The sequence below is a fragment of the Chrysemys picta genome, chromosome 2, assembly GCF_011386835.1.
Source record: "Chrysemys picta bellii isolate R12L10 chromosome 2, ASM1138683v2, whole genome shotgun sequence".
In the NCBI taxonomy this organism is placed as follows: domain Eukaryota; kingdom Metazoa; phylum Chordata; order Testudines; family Emydidae; genus Chrysemys; species Chrysemys picta.
This window is the reverse complement of record NC_088792.1, coordinates 173362267-173381695: the sequence shown is the minus strand read 5'-3', so window position 1 is coordinate 173381695 and position 19429 is coordinate 173362267. Positions and strand designations below refer to the sequence as shown.

The 19429-nt window shown below is 44.1% G+C and overlaps 1 protein-coding gene and 1 long non-coding RNA gene across 12 annotated transcripts in view; both read right to left on the bottom strand.

Moving 5' to 3' along the window:
• PRP4K (pre-mRNA processing factor kinase PRP4K) overlaps nt 1–19429 on the bottom strand; it is a 53420-nt gene that overhangs the window by 31594 nt on the left and 2397 nt on the right. For all 11 annotated transcript variants that reach the window (XR_010598719.1, XR_010598720.1, XR_010598721.1 and 8 more), the window contains exon 2: nt 891–2087. Coding sequence is in view for 1 of the 11 variants with exons in the window: in XM_042860580.2 (XP_042716514.1) it covers nt 891–2087 (1197 nt within the window). In the remaining 10 variants the exon portion in view is untranslated. The remainder of the gene's footprint in view (nt 1–890; nt 2088–19429) is intronic.
• Nucleotides 11083–16192, bottom strand: LOC135981617 (uncharacterized). Its single transcript, XR_010598729.1, has 2 exons — nt 12429–16192; nt 11083–11759 (listed from the first exon to the last, which is right to left on the bottom strand). It is a non-coding gene; the product is annotated as an uncharacterized LOC135981617 (long non-coding RNA).

Below are 19429 nucleotides of genomic sequence, written 5' to 3'. Positions count from 1 at the left end.
TGTTTAAAATGATTTAGTTTCAAACAAATGAATATATATTTTTAAAGAAGATTTCTTCTATTAGGATGGCTACTGTCCCAGCTTTATCTGTTTCAGAGAAACAAAAACCACCAGGAAACAGATTTTCTATGGATTTAAATTTAAAACTATACTTAACCATTTTTCCTACTGTTATCATCAAAAATAAAGCATAAAATTCAGAATGCACTTAGTAAGAGATTTAAGTCCGTTTCCCCTGATTTTAGGTATAGTTAAGAAGCGTGATGCTGCACAGGGCTAAGCAGCCATACCATCAAACACATATGCAAAAAAGCAGCAAGATAAATGCTAGCATGGCTCAAACAAGCAAAAATCATCTTTAAAAGTGAAAGTCTCTTAAATAAATGACTAAAAATAGCATCTTCTTAGTCTGAGGTGTGTATTCAGTCATATATGCTGATTTTACTACTAAAATGTTCTCGTCAGCATTACAGACCCAACTCTGCCATAGAAGGATGAACTGGATTTTATTTAAGCTTGTGCACACTCCACAGGATTGTTAACTACTTTCAAAATACAGGGCAAAATACTATGCCCAACTGACAGAACTGAGAACAGAATTTGAGCTACAGAATATTTATTATTAGGGATGATGAATGAGCCACAAAAAGCATGACTCTCAGAACCCAGGTTAGGTTTGAATGACTAGAAGTTAGAAAATACATCTATTTGTGAACTGAACACACACAGGAACTGTAAGTTAAGACAATAAATATGCAATCTCATAATGCCATTTTCTCAGCTACTTTTCTATAAAGCTGTACTTTAAGATGATAGTACAAAATTCTGAAGCCTTCTGAATTTTGCACTTACTTGAGCATCTTTGGTGTTTCTTAATATTTTAAAGTTACCTGGGAGAAGAAAGACGCCTCCTTTCTGGTTCTCTTCGTTTCCTTTCTGCTGATCTGCTCTTTGCTCTTCTACCAGGAGACTGAGTTCGAGAGGGTGATTTACTCTGTTTTGATCTGCGATCATTAAGAAGAGGAGATCTGCTTCTTCGTAATTTATCACGTTTTGGAGATAGGCTTCTTCCTTTAGGGCTGCGGCCAGGTCTTCTACTAGGAGACCTGTTTTCTTTCCCTGAAGAAGCATCTTTTGAAGGAGATTTAATTTGCTTCTTCTCTTTGTCAGTCTCCGATCTCCTTGATTTCCTGTCTTTTGATCGTGACCTTCTGTCTTTGGATTTGCTTCTTAGTTCTATTGGAGATTTGGATTTTTTGCCACGATCTCGACTTTTGCTTTCATTTACAACTGGAGACCTTCTGCGATCTCTTGCTTTACTCTTATCATCTGCTTTATTCTTATCCTCCGGAGGAGACTTAGACTTTCTATTTTTCTCTTGAGACCGCCTTTTAAGGGTCGGAGACTTTGATTTCCTTGTTTGATCTTGAGATTTAGTTCTTTTAGATGGGCTTTTTGATTTTCTCCTCTCTTTTGATTTGCTTCTAGTTGTTTTCTCTTTCACTCCGTCAATTCCTATCTTGCTTTTCTTTTTATCAGATCTGTGCCTAGTCCGTTCTTTTGATTCATTCTTACTTGCTTTTTTGGAACTTGTTTTATTGTCCACAAGCTCTAGTTTCCCCTTAGTGTTTGATGATTTAGTTGAAGACCTATTGCCATTTCGCACCTTTTCATTGATTTCTCCCTCTTCTTCCGAACCTGACTCATAACCTTGTAATATTAACCCCATCCCAGATTGAACTTTTCCTTCCATTAACTCATTCTCAAGTTCAGCTTTTAATAATGCTCTTTGTTTCTCCAAATCTTCTAGAGGAGCTAAGAAATCAATTTTAGTTCTTTTTGCTGGTCCATCTTCTTTGTCGGAGGCATCAACAACCTCTTTCCGTTTATGTTTCTTATGTTTGTGCCTGTGTTTATGTTTTTTGTCCTTGTCTTCTTCTGAAGAATGTTTGTGTTTCTTGTGTTTACTTCGGTGTTTGTGTTTCTTTTTTTTGTGTCGGCTGTGCTTATTCTGAGGTTGTTCTCCTTCTGATATTTCACCATTTTCTTCATTGACACTTCTCTCAGAAATATCAGCATCTTCAATTCTGCAAATACATTAAAACGTACATCAGCAAATATCAAATACTTCTACTTACTATGTTCTCTTACTTTTATCATCTTGACATAATTTCATTTACATGAGACTTGTAAAAACTTTCCAAAAATCAAGAAATCTAGATTACACTCAAATTTCAGGATACCGAGAAGTTATTTTCTGTCTATGGAATCATACTTGGGTGCATCATATAACCAAGTTGTAATGGCAAGTAAACCTCCCGCCCATGCAGGTTATTTTGATGTCCAAATGGTACTGATGATGGGAGATCCAGCAAGTATATTAACAGATATATATCATACATGTTTATAATACCAAATTATGTCTGTTTTCAAGCTTAATGTTTATAGTACCCATATGTTTGCAGCACAGATATGTAATGCTAAGTATTTTTATGCACCACCTTAAGCTTATCTTTATTAAGCTCTTACTGCTACTGAGGGAATTCTGCACCACTGCACAAGTGCAGAATTTATGTCCCCCCAGAGATTATTTCCCTCCCCTGCAGAATAATTGATTCTGACGGGGAGGTGAAGGGAAGCTGCAATTACACCTTTCGCTCACCAGGGACTGATGTGGCGCTGAAAAGCGGGCAGCTGGCTCATGGGCCAGAGCAGCCAGCCACGAAGAGGGAGGGGGCAGAGGCTGCCTTCCTCAAAGGGCCTTGCCTGTGGGGCCAAGTAAGGAGGCATGGGATATGGGGGCACGGACAGAGCAGGGCACACAAGGCTGCTGGGTGGAGAAAATCACACAGACAGGGGTTCAGAAGCATGGGGGGAGGAGGGGTGGACAGACCGGGAGGGAGCACAGGAGCTAGTGAGGTAACAATATTGAGCCAGGGGCTGAATGGGAGTGGAGGTGCTGGGACATGTGAGGACGGGGGGCATGGGAGGGGTAGTGGAACTATGCCTGGCTGAGTGGGGGGGGGGGGGGGGAGGCAGGGACACACAGAGACGGGCAGTTATGCCTGGCTGAGGGAGGGTGCAGAGACACATGGGGACATGTGCAGATATGCCTGGCTGAACAGAGAGTGGGGGTGCAGGGACACACGGGGTCAGGGTCATATGTGCCTGACTGAATGGGAGAGTCTAGGGGTCAGCATGGGTGAGGGTCCCCGAGAATCCCTCCCCCACCAAAAAAACCCCTGTCCATACTTCTCCCACCTATAACCAAACAACTCTCCAGGTTCACTCCCAGGCTCCTTCCCAGCAATTACCTCCCTCTCCCTCAGCCCCTCGATGAAACCTGACTTTGCACTGCTTCTGAGGGGTGCAGGAAATATGTTTCTGTATTGTAATTTAAATGACTATCCAAAGTTCAGTATTAATATGCCTAGTAAAAAATTTATTTGCCAAAAAACATTTCCTGAATCTTTTTTGTTGTCTGTACCATTACAGACATACTTGCTGACAGGTATTTTGAAATAATTTACCAAAATAATTGAAATTGGCATGATTATATTGTGTTATTTTGACAAATAAAATATGCAGAATTTTTAATTTTTGGTGCAGAATTCCCCCAAGGGTATCTTACTTACTATCCCACCCACATGTGTATTCAAGGCTAAACCTTTTAAAAGCATGTATATTATTTTCAAATGATAAAATACATAATGTGAATATTTTTGTTTCAAAGGACTGCACAAGGCACCCGATTAAGCCATTCTTGCACTATCCTATATGGATTGACTTATTTAGCAGTGCTGCTCTTTCTTCCTAAGTATGCACATAGTTTGGCATATAAAGGATGTAAATACTATGGAAGCAAAGGCTTTTCTGTCAGGTGGTAGGAGTATAAGGACCAGGATAAATTAAGAAAAGGACAATTTAGAATGAGTATCAGAAAAACCTTCCTGACAGCAAGCCACATAAATCAGCTTATCTGTCTCCCAAGTAAAGGGTGAAATCTTTGGGCACTTAAAGCTGGACTGCACAAAATACTATATGATTATTTTAAATAAGCAGTCACTCTTGAATGAAAGTAGGCAAAAAATTTTCCTGGCAATCACATCAATTAAAACAAAAATTAACAGCTCCCTACGGGGCGGGGGTGGGAGTGAAGGAAGGGAGACCCTGTCCTGCTCATATCCTCAGCTATACACAGACTTAAAATTTTCTTCTTACCTTACTCTCACAATGAGGAACATAGAATTTTGGATGAACAAAATGAGTTGCAATTTTTCTGGACTCCAAACAACAAAAAGGAATGTATGTAATACCCTTAATAGTGTTAAAGAGATAAGCTCATCAGGCAAGATTCAACCCACAGAATTAGAAATAACTACGGACATGCCTACACTGGGAAATTTACCAGCATAATTATACCAGGTTAATTATATTGATTTGGGGGGAAAGTGTGGCATTTACCATAAAATTCAATAAATTATAGTTATGCAGGTAAATTTCCCTGTGTAGACAAGTCCTAAGCCTCTACTGCAGCCCTCTTCAAGAAAGATCTTTCCCCAGAACAGTCATATCTGTTGCAGCCGTCATTAGAAGAGATGCCAGACTCAAATTGACTTTTGTTACATTTGTGATGCTAGTTGTTCTCATGTCTGGCTTGACCATGTCATGAAACTTGTAAACTTGAACCTTCTAATAACTGCCACCATCCTGTCAACATTGCAAATTTTGAATATTACTACACATTGTATTATGATACAGTTATAGTTCTTATAACTGCTTTCCCACAAGCTTCTTATATAACCTCACTCAATTTTATACTCTGCACGTCCTGAGTCTGATAAAACTCTGGAAGACAGTTTTCCCCTCGTTTTATTCTATTTAGAAGCTGAAATGGGTTCATTCATGGTTTTTAAATATTATTTATTAATTGCAACCCTATCCCCCAATAATCACTAATGCAACATTAAGGTTACATTGTTCAAATTTAAAAGTCAGAAAACAGAAAAGATTAAAAAAGAAACAGTAACCCTGCCATACTGCATATATCATTATATTGTATATGTTTTATTACATATACAGTAAGATACACATTTAACCAGGAAACTGTATTATGCACACTGTGAAAGTTAAAATAATTGTTGGGTAACTTAAGATTTACATTTCCTATCTTTAACTGTGCAAATGTAACATTTTAATTACTACATTTATTAATTTTGCAATTTACATAAATACATGCCCTAACAATAAATAAGACTAGTATTTGCCACCAGTGAGTCATTCTGAAGCAATATATATCCTATTTTCTAGCCAGGCTATTTAAACATACCCAAGCTAGCACTGCTATTCTGTAGTTGTTTTTAAACTGCATATTAGACTTAGGCAGTAGTATATTTTAGACTGCAATAAATAAAAGCAGACCTTAAAAATCCACATACCCACTTGTCTTAGCAAGGGAAGGAACCTACATTATCCCATTCTGCAGAATCTAAACTTCTATTTAAAAAGAAGTTTTTAGACCTTATGACTGGCAAAGATAACCTTCCACCAAGACCTTGTCTAGATGAGGATAAAAGGTGTTTTAAAAAAATTAGGTTAGCTAACACACTTAAACTTTAGTGTAAACAAAGCAAATCCTATTTTAAACAAGTTGTGGTATAGGTGTTTGACTTAGGGAATCACACAATTTGCCCTGCGTAAACTAGGATTTTAAAATGTGTTAGCCAAAGCTTAGACAAACACAAATAGGAACTAAGTGCAAACCAATGTAGTGTCATCCTCCTGAGTTTGAAGACAGACTTCTCCAGTGCCTCTGCTGCTGCTATTAGTTTTGCCAAGTGAAGGTGGAGTGAAATTAACAGAACTATTTCATGTCTGATATTCAGAATCCTGGGGACAGCATCAGAGGCAAATCCTGGAGTTATTCACTGGGGAGGAAAACCCAAAAAGTAAAGGTTGGGAGAAGTGTAGAACAACAGAAGTCTCTCTCCACCACCACTCATTTTAGCAGACAAGAGGCTTTTGAGGATGCTCGAAAAACACAAAGCACTTTTTATATTTCTACAGCTAGAAGAGAACGGAGGTCCAAAGATAGCCCTGGTATAAAACCCACTACTGTTCCCCTTACCAAGAGCTAAAACTTAGTTAAACAATTATTTTAATACATGTGATGGAAGAGTACAGATCACTTTCCAATAGTTGTATTCTTTAATTCTAACAGGAGAAAAATGATAAAAAGCAGTAACAATTTTAGTCAGTAACAGTTATTACTTTGAGAACTAAACAGCCAATATAGCTACAAGTGAGCACATCAGCAGAGTTAAAAACATGCTACTTTTATATGTCAACATCTGACTACAGCCACACCTCAATCACATATTTTCTCTATATATTCTTTCCCATTACCACTGATTATCCAAGTATTTGTATGTAAATGAGCAGCTCTCTATTTCTTATCAGCTTCTTCCACATGATTATAATTTGTGACAGCAACAAATTATGTCGGAGGAAGTGGAGGAATTGGTTGTAACAAGAGAAACAAATTTTACACTGCATCTGCCTTAATAGATACCAAAAAGAAAAAAAATCTAGTTTACAACTTTTTAAAATTCCTAATGGCAAATTGGAATTTGAATAGAAGAAGCTGCAATCCAAATCAGACACTGCTGTTCAAGAGGTTCAGAGAGGAGGCAAGAACTATATGGTATGATTAAGGCTGTGAGTTTGTGACGGAGGTCACAGATTCCATGACCTCAGTGACTTTTGCAGCAGCCGGTGCACCTGGCCTGGGTGCTGCCTGGGCATTTCAGGCAGCCCGGCACACCAGCCGCTGCTGGGGCAGTCTCGGATCACCATACCCACCTCCCGAAGCAGCAGGAGTTTGGGTGTGGAAGGGGGCTTAGGGCTGGGGCATGGGGGGGGGGGTGTGTGAGGGCTCTAGGCGGTGCTTACCTTGGGGGGCTCCCCAGAAACAGCAACATCCCTCTCCCTCAACTCCTAGCTCAGAGGCATGGCTAGGCAGCTCTGCACACTGCTTCTGCCTGCAGGCACCGCCCCCCACAGCTACCATTGGCCACGGTTCACAGCCAATGACAGCTGCTGAGCTGGCGCTCGGGGCTGAGGCAGCGTGCAGGGCTGCCTGGCCACACCTCCGTCTAGGAGCTAGGGAGGGGGATGTCTCTGTTTCCAGAGAGGCGTGGAATCTCCAGCCCCTGCCCACCCAGGCTGTGTGCCCCCCCAGGCCGCCCCCCCACGAGCACCCGTGGCATCCCCTGGGCCATCCCCCAGCAACCACGGCACATCCTTCCTCTCCCCAAGATTTAGTCAGGGGTATATAGTATAAGTCATAGGTCACAGGCCGTGAATTTTTATTTACTGCCCATGATCTGTCCATGACTTTTACTAAAAATACCTGAGACTAAAATGTAGCCTTAGGTATGATTAATAAGTGCAGAAATATCACAAATGAATTCTTAATGGGACTATGAAATCATAATATTTTCGACTAGCAAGATGAGTGTAGCAGTTTCTTAATATTTTAATAGTACTACATAATCTTATTAAAAAGCAACAATACAACAAAAACAGCTATATCACTTTGTACTGCTCTGGATAAATCTTGTTTTTGGTCTAGACAATGAAATTAGGTACCATTCTAACAGCTACACATGGGTGACTCTGCGATTGACCTTATTTTTCATGTTATGATACTTAATAAGTAGGGCTGTCAATTAATTGCAATTAACTCAAGCGATTAACTCAAAACAAATTACCTCAATTAAAAAAATTAATCACAATTATTTGCTGCTTTAATTTTACTGTTTAACAATAATAGAATATTAATTGAAATTTATTACAAATATATTTGGATGTTCTACATTTTCAAATATATTAATTTCAATTACAACATAGAATACAAAGCATATAGTGCTCACTTTATATTATTTTTATTACAAATATTTGCACTTAAAAAGATAAACAAAAGAAACAGTATTTTCCAATTCACCTCATGCAAGTACTGTAGGGCAATCTCTTTATTGTGAAAGTACAACTTACAAATGCAGGGGTTTTTTTTGGTTACAAAACCGCACTCAAAATCAAACCAATGTAAAATTTTAGAGCAGGGGTTTGCACAACAAATTTTTTGGTGGTCTCAGAGTACGGCCACTAACTCTTGCTGGTTGCAGCTCTGACAAATTTTCCTAAAATACTTAATTAACTTCAGGGGAAACAAATAAATATGCACATATACATGTCCAAAATTGGAATTGATTTATATAGGGTATTTTGTTTTTTTTGCAGACTCAATAATAAAAATAATGTGGAGTTGTATTTTGGTGCCCTTGGCCCTCACTGCCTCCCTCGCCCTCCCCCGCTCCGACCCCCCATTGCCCCGGACTCCCTTCCTACAGCCTTGCTCCCCAGGTTCACCCCACTCCTTGCATCTTGACCAAAGCACCAGGTAAGGCCAGCCCTGCTGAAGCCCAGAGCCAGAGCCCCATAGCTGGAGAAAAGAGGGGGTGGGCTGAAGCCTGGAGCCCCAACACCAGAGCCCTGCCACCCTGGGGAGGCTGAAACCCAGAGCCCTGCAGCTGAAGCTGGGCAGGGGCGCTAAAGCTCGCCGCCAGAGTCCCATGGCTAGAGGTGGGGGGAGGGGAGGAACCTGAAGCCCACAACCGGAGGCTCCAGCTGAACCCGGGGATGGGGGCTGAAGCCTGCTCCTGGAGCCCCTAGGCGCTGCAGGGAGGGGCCGCTGCTTTGCCCCCTCCCTCATTCATCTCTGCACAAGAGGCTGTTGTGACCACAGGAAAAACCCCTGGTGGCCGCATTTGAGACACGCTGCTTTAGAGCCTACAGGTCCACTCAGTCCTACTTGTTCAGCCAATCACTAAGGCAAACAAGTTTGTTTACACTTACAGGAAATAATGCAACCCACTTCTTATTTACAATGTTGCCTGAAAGTTAGAACAAGCATTCGCATAGCACTTTTGTAGTCAGCATTATAAGGTATTTACATGCCAGATATGCTAAACATTCAGAGAAGCAATCAAGGGCTGTTTATAAAGCGGTGGTAATCCCAACTCTGCTCTATGGCTGTGAGACTTGGGTGACTTACAGAAAACACTTGAAAAACCTGGAATGCCAGCAACAGCACTTTCTTCAGAAGATCTTCAATATAAAGTGGGAGGATCATCGCACTAAAGTCAGTGTCCTCACAGAGGACAACATCTTCAGTGTTGAGGCCCTGATTATCCAGCACCAGCTGAGGTGGAGCAGGCACTGTGTGCGCATGCCTGATGTATGCTTACCAAAACAACTGTTGTACACCCAACTCACCAAAGGGCATGGCTACACTTGCAGATGTAGAGTGCTTTGAGTTAAACCAGCCTTCGGAGCGTGCAGTAGGTAAAGCGCTGCAGTCTGTCCACACTGACAGCTGCAAGCGCACGGTGTGGCCACATTTGCGGCACTTGCAACTGCACTGGGAGTGGTGCAGTATAGGCAGCTATCCCACAGAGCACCTCTTCCCATTCTGGCGCTGAGGCGTGTGGGAAGGGGGCAGGGAGCACGGGGCATTCTGAGTCCTGTCCCAACGCCTCGTGATGCATTGGTTCGCATCCCAGCAATCCCTCTGCTTCCGTCCACATTTGGCGCCATCTTTCAACGTTTTTTGTGCTGCGCGCTCCGTCTTCCCTTTCGGTCTGCGGGAATGTAGCCCAAACTGCTGAGGAATATGCTGACGAGTCTCGCCAGCACATCACATTTGGCAGCTGAGTTACTCCTTAAGATTCAAACTGACAGTGAGGACTCCGACGATGACATTGACTCGAGTAATGCATAAGACATGAGATCGCTTGTGGCATTCACGGACATGCTCATCACTGTGGAACATCGCTTTTGGGCTTGGGAAACAAGCACTAAGTGGTGGGATCATATCGTCATGCAAGTCTGGGATGACAAGCAGTGGCTGCAAAACTTTCAGATGAGAAAAGCCACTTTCATGGGACTGTGTGATGAGCTCACCCCCACCCTGCAGTGCAAAGACACGAGATTGAGAGCTGCCCTGCCAGTGGAGAAGCGGGTGGCTATTGCAATCTGGAAGCTGGCAACTCCAGACAGCTACCGATCCATTGCTAACCAGTTTGGAGTGGGAAAGTCAACTGTTGGAATTGTGTTGATGCAAGTTTGCAGTGCCATTAATCGCATCCTGCTCAGAAGAACTGTGACTCTGGGTAACGTGCATGACATTGTGGCTGGCTTTGCACAAATGGGTTTCCCTAACTGCGGAGGGGTGATAGATGGGACGCATATTCCAATTCTGGCACCAGCCCACCTAGCCTCTGAGTACGTTAATCGGAAGGGGTATTTCTCTATGGTTCTCCAGGCGCTTGTGGATCACCGTGGGTGTTTCATTGACATTAACGTAGGCTGGCCCAGAAAGATGCATGACGCAAGCGTCTTTCAGAACACTGGCCTGTTCAGGAAGCTGCAAGCCGAGACTTTTTTCCCAGACCAGAAGATCACGGTAGGTGAAGTCGAAATGCCCATTGTGGTCCTTGGAGACCCTGCTTACCCTTTAATGCCGTGGCTCATGAAACCCTACACAGAGAGCCTTGACAGCAGCAAGGAGCAGTTCAACAGGGTGAACCAGTGCAGAGTGACTGTGGAATGTGCTTTTGGCCGTTTAAAGGGCCGCTGGCACTCTCTGTATGGGAAGCTGGACCTGGCCGATGACAGCATCCCCGCGGTTATATCCGCGTGCTGTACCCTCCATAACATTTGTGAAGGGAAGGGTGAAAGCTTCATTCACACATGGACCTCGGAGGTTCAACACTTGGAGGCTGAATTTGAAGAGCCAGAGAGCAAGGCTATTAGAGGGGCCCAGCACGGGGCTGCAAGGATTAGGGATGCCTTGAGGGAGCAATCTGAGGCTGAAAGCCACCAGTAATGTTTGGTGCCCTGCATGGGAGTGAAGTGCAGTGGTTCCAATGTTAGTAGGATCTGTGTTTGCAATGCTGACTTGCAGTGCCTGTTGGTTTCCTGGGCTAAGGTATCTTTTACTTTATGCAATAATAAAGAATGTTTTCAAAGCCAAAAAATCCATTTATTGAAAAGAAACACAACTGCTTGGGAAACAGAAAGGGCAAGGGGGTGGGGTGGGGAACGGTACAATCACAGATTTGCGTATGTCCTGTTATTACACTCAGCCTTCCTGTCTGGAGTGCTGCACAATGAGTGCCGCACTTCAGGATGGCTATACTGCATTGTGATGGGGGTTGAGTGCAGTGGGTAAGGGTCATAGTTTTCAGGGCTGGATGGTGAAGATACAGGTGTTGGAGGCAGCTGGTAGCGGTAAGAACCCGGATGTTGGGGGAAGTGGGTTGGAGGTGACATGGGAGCACAGGGGACAAAAGTTTTGGGACAAGGGCTGCGGGGGGGGGGGGGGGGGGGGCGGGCGCAGTAGTGCTCCGCTTGCATGGCTACGAGCGCCTGGATCGAGTCCGCTTGGTGCTCCATGACGCTTATCAGCCAATCCGTGCTTTGCTGCCGGAGCTCCGAGCTTTTGTGCCGGCAATCCACATTCTGCTAGCAGATCCTCCTTTCACTCTCCCTCCACTCCTGTGCTTTTAGATTCGCGTTAAGTGACTGCTGCATTACTTCATGCAGTATGTCTTCTTTGCTTCTACGTAGCCTCTTCCTGATTCTTTGCAGTCTCTTGGCCGGTGATAACATGGATGGCTGAGATCTCAAAGCTGCATCTATAAAAGCAAAATGCAACACTTAACAGAGGCAGCATTGTTTACACCAGACAGAGCAATGATTGCCTCAGACGTAAGGAGGGCAAGCACAGTCTACACAATAGCATAATATGCCCATCCCAAAGCAAGAGCGCACAACCCACGGGAGCCCCAAAATGGTGACTAAGCACAGGGTCAAGGGGGACTGATTGTTTCATGGCTGTACTGTCCTCTGGGTTTCTGTGCCTTGGGGAGAGCCAACAGCTGCAGGGGGCCCCTATACTGAACATTGTCCTCATATTTTCCACAGGAGTTTGTCCTGGAAGATATCTCGCTGCTGAGGGTAACCTGGGAAGCAAAGAAGGGTCTTCTACTACAATGCAGCTTCCGCCGTGGCCCATATGCAGCTTGCTTGTGTGCAGCAATGATCCTCCTGCCCCTCATGGCACAGTGGCATGGATATGTTAGCCTGACTGGGACAAGGACCACAGTGACTCTCCCAAGAAACCTGCACAAGCGCATTGCCCAAGGTTTGGCTGAGACCTTTGAAGAGTTCACTGAGGCCGATTACTGCGATGTGAGAGAGTACATCAACACCCCATTCTGCATCTAGGCAGGCATGCAGCCCAACCCTCCTCCCCCCAAGAGCCCGCACTGAATAACTTCCTTCCCCAAATAAAAGCCGCTTACCAGGAACCTCCTCTGGTGTTTGTTCTTTCCCAAGCACCAGCCGCCGCAACTGGTTACCTTGAGAACAGCTCCTGGCTGCATGCATCTAGGGATTCCGGGGTGTCTTCCTCCGCCTCAGCACCCTCACTCCCGCTTTGCTGCTCCTCCTCCTGCCTTGTTGAACTGGGCTCTGAAGTGTCCATGGTGGTACTCAGAGTGGAGGTGGAGTCGCCCCCAAGTATCGCGTCCAGCTCTTTGTAGAAACGGCAGGTCGCAGGGGCAGCACTGGAGCAGCAGTTTACCTTGCAGGCTTTGCGGTAGGCATTCTGCAGCTCCTTCACTTTAATCCTGCACTGCAGTGCGTCCCGGTCATGGCCCCTTTCTATCATGTCCCTTGATATCTGCCCGAAGGTATCAGAATTCCTATAGCTGGAGCACAGCTGTGACTAGACAGCTTCCTCCCCCCAAAAACTGATGAGGTCCAGCACCTCGCCGTTGCTCCATACTGGGGATTGCCTGGCACATGGAGGCACTGTCACCTGGAAAGATTCGCTGAGAGTACTCCACGCCTGGATGGGCAAACAGGAAGGGGATTTTCAGAATTCCCAGAGAATTTAAAGGGCGGGTCTGATGGTTTGTCACCTGAGGGTAGGGCAGTATAGGTTCAAAGTGATGACCAGAGTGGCTAGGACAGACATTGTGGGACACTTCTGGAGGCTGATCAGATCGCATTAACAGACCAGGGCATCCACACTGGCGCCACGGCACTCCAGCGGGGGTACATCAAACGTTATTCCACTCGCCGAGGTGGAGTACCAGGAGCGCTCTAGCCGCGAAGTCAGAGTGCTCTACGTGCCTTGCCAGTGTGGATGCGTTGTGAGTTAGAGCACACTGGGCTGCTTTAATGTGCTGTAACTCGCAAGTGTTGCCATGCCCAAAGGAGAAAGGAAACAGGGAGGCCAAAAGGAACGCTTTAAAGACACCTTCAAGATAACATCAAGAGGTGTGGCATTGACACCACACACTGGGAGACAGCAGCCCAGGATAGGGATAACTGGCAAAGACTTGTCAGAGAGGGAACATTCACTTTTGAGGAAAATTGCCTTGCCCTGGTCACAGAAAAACACCAGAAAAGAAAGGAAAGACAGCAGTCATGCAGCAATGGTGGCCCAACCCTGTCTTCCAACACCACCTGTAATGTCTGCCAACGAGCCTGTGGCTCAAGAATCGGACTTCGCAGTCACCAAAGGACCCATGAAAAATAAAAGCTGTGAAAGAGAACATCCTCGACCTCGAGGGATTGCCGACGACACTCAACATTCATATGTCCCTTCATGCTTCAGCCACCATTCCAGAGGACATTCTTCCATACTGATGACACTTGTTAAAAATACAACGCATTAATTACATTTGTGACTGAACTCCTTGGGGAAGAATTGTAGGTCTCCTGCTCTGTGGTTCTACCACATTCTGCCATATATTTTGTGTTATGGCAATCTCGGATGACGACCCAGAATATGTTGTTTGATTTACGAACACTTTCATTGCAGATCTGACAAAATGCAAAAGTACCAATGTGAGATTCTAAAGATAGCTACAGCACTCGAGCCAAGGTTTAAGAATCTGAAGTACCTTCCAAAATCTGAGAGGGACAAGGTGTGGAACATGCCGTCAGAAGCCTTAAAAGAGCAACACTCCAATGCAGAAACTACAGAACCCGAACCACCAAAAAAGAAAATCAACCTTCTGTTGGTGGCATCTAAACTCAGATGATGAAAATGAACGTGCATCAGTGCACTCTGCTTTGGATAGTTATGAAGCAGAACCTATTATCAGCAGAGACGCATGTCCTCTGGAATGGAGGTCAAACCATGAAGGCGCATATGAATGTTTAGCATATCATAGAATCATAGAATATCAGGGTTGGAAGGGACCTCAGGAGGTCATCTAGTCCAACCCCCTGCTCAAAGCAGGACTAATCCCCAGACAGATTTTTACCCCAGTTCCCTAAATAGCCTCCTCAAGGATTGAACTCACAACCTTGGGTTTAGCAGGCCAATGCTCAAACCACTGAGCTATCCCTCCCCCCTGGCATGTAAATACCTTGCAACGCCAGCTTCAAAAGTGCCATGCAAATGCCTGTTCTCACTTTCCGGTGACATTGTAACTAAGAAGTGGGCAGCGTTATCACCCATAAATGTAAACACTGTTTATCTTAGTGATTGGCTGAACAAGTAGTAGGACTGAGTGGACTTATAGGCTCTAAAGTTTGACTTTTTTTATATAACTGCACTCAAATAAAACAAAGTTCTACTTTTGTAAATTGCACTTTTACGATAAAGAGATTGCACTACAGTACTTGTATGAGAACTGAGAAATACTATTTTAGTTTATCTTTTTTACAGTGCAAATATTTGTAATAAAAATAGTATACTGAGCACTGTACATTTTGTATTCTCTGTTGTAATAGAATTAAATATATTTGAAAATGTAGAAAACATCCAAAAATATTTAAATAAATAGTAGTCTATTATTGTTTAATGGTGCAATTAAAACTGCGATTAATCGCGATTAATTTTTTTAATCATTTGACAATCCTAGTTACAAGCTTTCATTACTTTGCATACAAAAGTAGTGCAAGAACTGGGTCGGAAAGGAAAGTATATCAGTTTTCTTCACTCTACTGTAGATAGGGATCTGATTGCTATTTTCCTTTATGCACTCCTCCTGATTTATAAGACTGCCATAAAATTGACTGCTGCTTGTATTAAATTATCAGAAGCATTTCTTTGTATATAAGAGTATGTAAACTGAATCAGCCAAGTATTTCCAATTTGGAAGACTGATCTTTTATTTCACATAGTTCACATTTGGACTCAAAAAGGCTACAAACTTTTATAAAATAAAGTTTAAAAAAATCTGTGGATGAGTATGATGTAAGTATTGGTATCTCTCATGGAGAGAGGGGGTATTTCAGAAACTTCTTTTCCAGTTCTTTTTTAAATGAACAGTGGACTTTCTACTAATCCCTTTGGAAGATTACTCCAGACTAATAGATTTCATCATGAGAAAGATTTTCCTGACATTCATGTTAAGAGTTCCTTTGTTTATTTTCATCCTATTACTCTTTGTTGCAGTTCTCTGTACTACCTTAAACATTTCCTCCCACTCCTTAGTGTATATTTACTTTATATATTTGTCACAGTTGTTACATTACCTGTCTTTTTCTCCCTCCTTCTCCATCACTGATTACTCAAACTATACATAGGTTATTCTTTTAATATTTCCATGCACGCAAATTTCTATGCATGCCGATCTTCCCCTGTAACTTCTGGTATGCACAAAATGCTCTCTACAAAATTAAGTTTTTGTTTATAATTTTCTAGCCCTTCTGACTATCAGAGATTTGTCTATATCAGAAAAGTTTTCACAAATGCACCACTGTAATTTCATTAAATAGTTACACCAGAACAAACCCTAATGTAGATATGCTTCACTGAAATAAAGCAATATTTAATCCCTATGTAGGTTCTGTCCAAATCTGCAGACAGACTAAGGCTATGTTCACACTGCACTCTCGTCATTTAAACTTTTGCCACTTAGGGTGTGAAAAAAACACCCACCCCTGAACAACAAAAGTTTTAACGGTGAAAAGCACTAGTGTGGACAGCGCTTATCCGGCAGAGACTCTCTCCCAGCGACGAAGCTACTACCCCTCATTTGAGGTGGTTTTATTTTGTCTCCAAGAGAGCTCTCTCCCAGTGACAAAGAGCGGCTACCCTGCGCACCTTACAATGGTGTGGCTGCAGCGGCACAGCCACGCCATTGTAAGGTGCACAGTATAGACATAGCCTGAAACAACAGCTCTTAGGGTCTAATTCAGAGACTATCCAAATCAATGGAAGCCCTTCCATTAACTTCAATAGGCAGGGAATTAAACTCCGAGAACTGTCAACCACTACATTCATCTCAACAGTGATCACCAGGAAGCCACGAATGAGAATTAAAGGTCAGCATTAACCACTTAGCAGAAACCACCAAACTAACAGGCTCAAGTATATCCAGTGGGGTTATATTTTCCATTCATTCTAACGCACAATCCACATGAATTTAAGGCCATGTCTATACGTATAGTGCTGCAGTGGCACAGGTGTACCGGTACAGTTGCATTATGTGTGGTGAAGATGTTCTATGCCTATGGGAGAGAGCTCTCCCATCGGCATAAATAAAAACCACCTCTGCAAGTGGCATAAGCTATGTTGGTGGGAGAAGCTCTCCCACCGACATAAGGCTGTGCACATGAGCACTTATATTGGCGTAACTTGTGTCACTCACGGGGGGTGGAATATTCACATCCCTGAGTGACACAAGTTTTGCCAGCATAGGCTGTAGTGTTGAAAAAGCCTTGCAAATTTTAGCTACAAATATGTTCTAGTCCAGGGGCGGGCAAACTTTTTGGCCCAAGGGTCACATCTGGGTGGGGAAACTGCATGCAGGGCCACGAACGTAGGGTTGAGACAGGGGTGCAGGAGGGAGTGCGGGGTGTGGAATGGGATGAGGTGTGCAGGAAGGGGCTCAGGGCAAGGGGTTGGGGCAGAGGAGGAGTGCGGGGTGTACAAGGGGGCTCAGGGCAGGGGGTTGGGGTGCAGGAGGGGGCTCAGGTTAGGAGGGGTGTGGAGTGGGGGAGGGGGCTCAGGGCAGGTGGTTGGGGTGCAGGAAGGTTGCGGGATGTGGCAGGGGGCTCAGGACAGGGGGTTGGGGTGCACGAGGGGTGCGGCAGGGGGGCTCAGGGCAGGGGTGCAGGAGGGTTTCGGGGTGCGGGCTCCGGCCAGGCACTGCTTACCTGGAGTGGCTCCGGGGTGGCAGTGGTGCCGCGCCGCTAAGGCAGGCTCCCTGCCTGCCCTGGCCCCATGCCGCTCCCGGAAGCAGCTGGCACCACGTCCCTGCGGCGCCTGGGGTTGGGGGCTGGGGAGAGGACTCCACGCGCTGCCTTCACTTGTGGTTTCCACACCTGAAGCTCCCATTGGCTGGGGACAGGGAACCGTGGTCAATGGGAGCTTCAGGGCAGCGCGTGGAGCCCTCTGCTCCCCCTCCCCCAGGGGCCGCAGGGACGTGGTGCCGGCTGCTTCCGGGAGTGGCATGAGGCCCGCAGCATCACAGGGGTGGCAATTCTGTGGGTCGGATCCAAAGCCCTGAGGGGCTGAATCCGGCCCGCGGGCCATAGTTTGCCCACCCCCGTTCTAGTAAGTTCTACTCCCAACACAGAACTTTTCTGTCAGTCTCTATCTCCACTCTACCCCAGGAACCTTATATGAATTGACATTTGTATCATTTGTCAACCTTTTAATTTAGGATTTTGAACCCTTATCCGCTCGCTGATGTTTCTCAGTCTGATGCAGAAAAATACTAGGACTCCTGTACACAACTTAGGTCAGCAGAAAGGTGGGCAGATTCTATCTCCAAAGCATGTGGACTCTTGGTCCCCAATCAGATAGAAGAAAATAGAATAGTGGTGGGAGGAGTCACAGAATGTAAAAGGATGGAAACTGGAAAGTCAGGAGGAATAACACCAAGCAGAGAGAACCCTCAACTTGATCTTCCACATTAAGACATGCCCCCCCCACCACCCAAACACTCCTGTGTTCTCCCAACCTGAGCACCTGCTCCCAAAAATCCTCTTGAGCACCCTCCTTTGCGTTCATCATCTTTTCCTCTGTATTAAAAGGCTGAAAGGACCTTGGCGCCCATCAACCCTGCTCACTGTTTTGCTATCCTGACTGCTTCAGAGGAACATGATACCTTCTTAGCACTGCCTGATCCTATTGCTTCTCCAGTGCACCCTGGCCCTGACAAATATAAGGAAGCAAGAGAACAGAATTCACCTCTCTTGTATAGGAGGGCAAAGTTCTAACCAGACACAAAAACAAGCAGACAGTCCCCATAATTCAAATAAAACAATCTTTAAGAATTTGGGTAAGTATTTCAGTTAATGAAAGCGTTGTGTGCATTGTTCTCAGTCACCAGATTTGGGGCTCCTGTGGTGTGTTTTGCATGGTGTTATGGAATTTCTATGAAGTTTTGTACAGATCAACAGGCACTAAAACAACCTAATTCAAAACTCCTTCTGTCTTACAATACCAGCTGGAAAATGGTGGAATAGGACCATAGAGAGAAAGAAGATTTTATTTATATATACACCTCTACCCCGATATAACACAACCCAATATAACACAACTTCGGATACACGCGGTAAAGCAGCGCTCCGGGGGGGCAGGGCTGCGCGCTACGGCGAATCAAAGCAAGCTCGATATAACGCGGTAAGATTTTTTGGCTCCCAAGGACAGCATTATATCGGGGTAGAGGTGTGTGTGTGTGTGTGGCCCAGCAACCTCTTGCTAACTAAATTCTGCAGATTCTGGCAAAAAATCCCAAAGTAGTTCTGATGGGAGGGGTGTTGCCCCAATTTCATAAGATTAAAATATCACAGATTGGGCAAAAAGGTTTTAAACACTTAAGTAAGCTAACCTTTTATATATACACCCATAGTAAAGTACATTTCCTAAAGTATTCTCTATCAGAAAGCATAGCTAATATTATACACAAACCTTGGGCCTATGAAATTCAACATCATATTTTGCTATTAACTAGGTATTACAATAAAACATTTTTGCACCATTATAATGTTTTTAAAATAAATTTTCATGTGACCCAGAAATAGTATGTGTTTTTTATTTCTTTGAAAAGCAACTGGTAAAAAAAGCCCTTCAAACTATTACAGCCAGAAATCAGATTACAATTAAGACAGGTCCAACACTGGGTATAAAAAGTCTTGACCAAACCCCTTCCCCTTTATATTAAGCCAGTAGTTCCCAAGTTGTGGCCCATGAAGCCCTCATAAACCCATCTCATACTGGGTAAAATCACCAGAGCAAGAGACCACTGCAGGACTTAAGAGGTTGGGAGGGCATGGCTGATGTATGGCTACATATTTATACCTAGGGCTTGTCTATGCATAAAATACT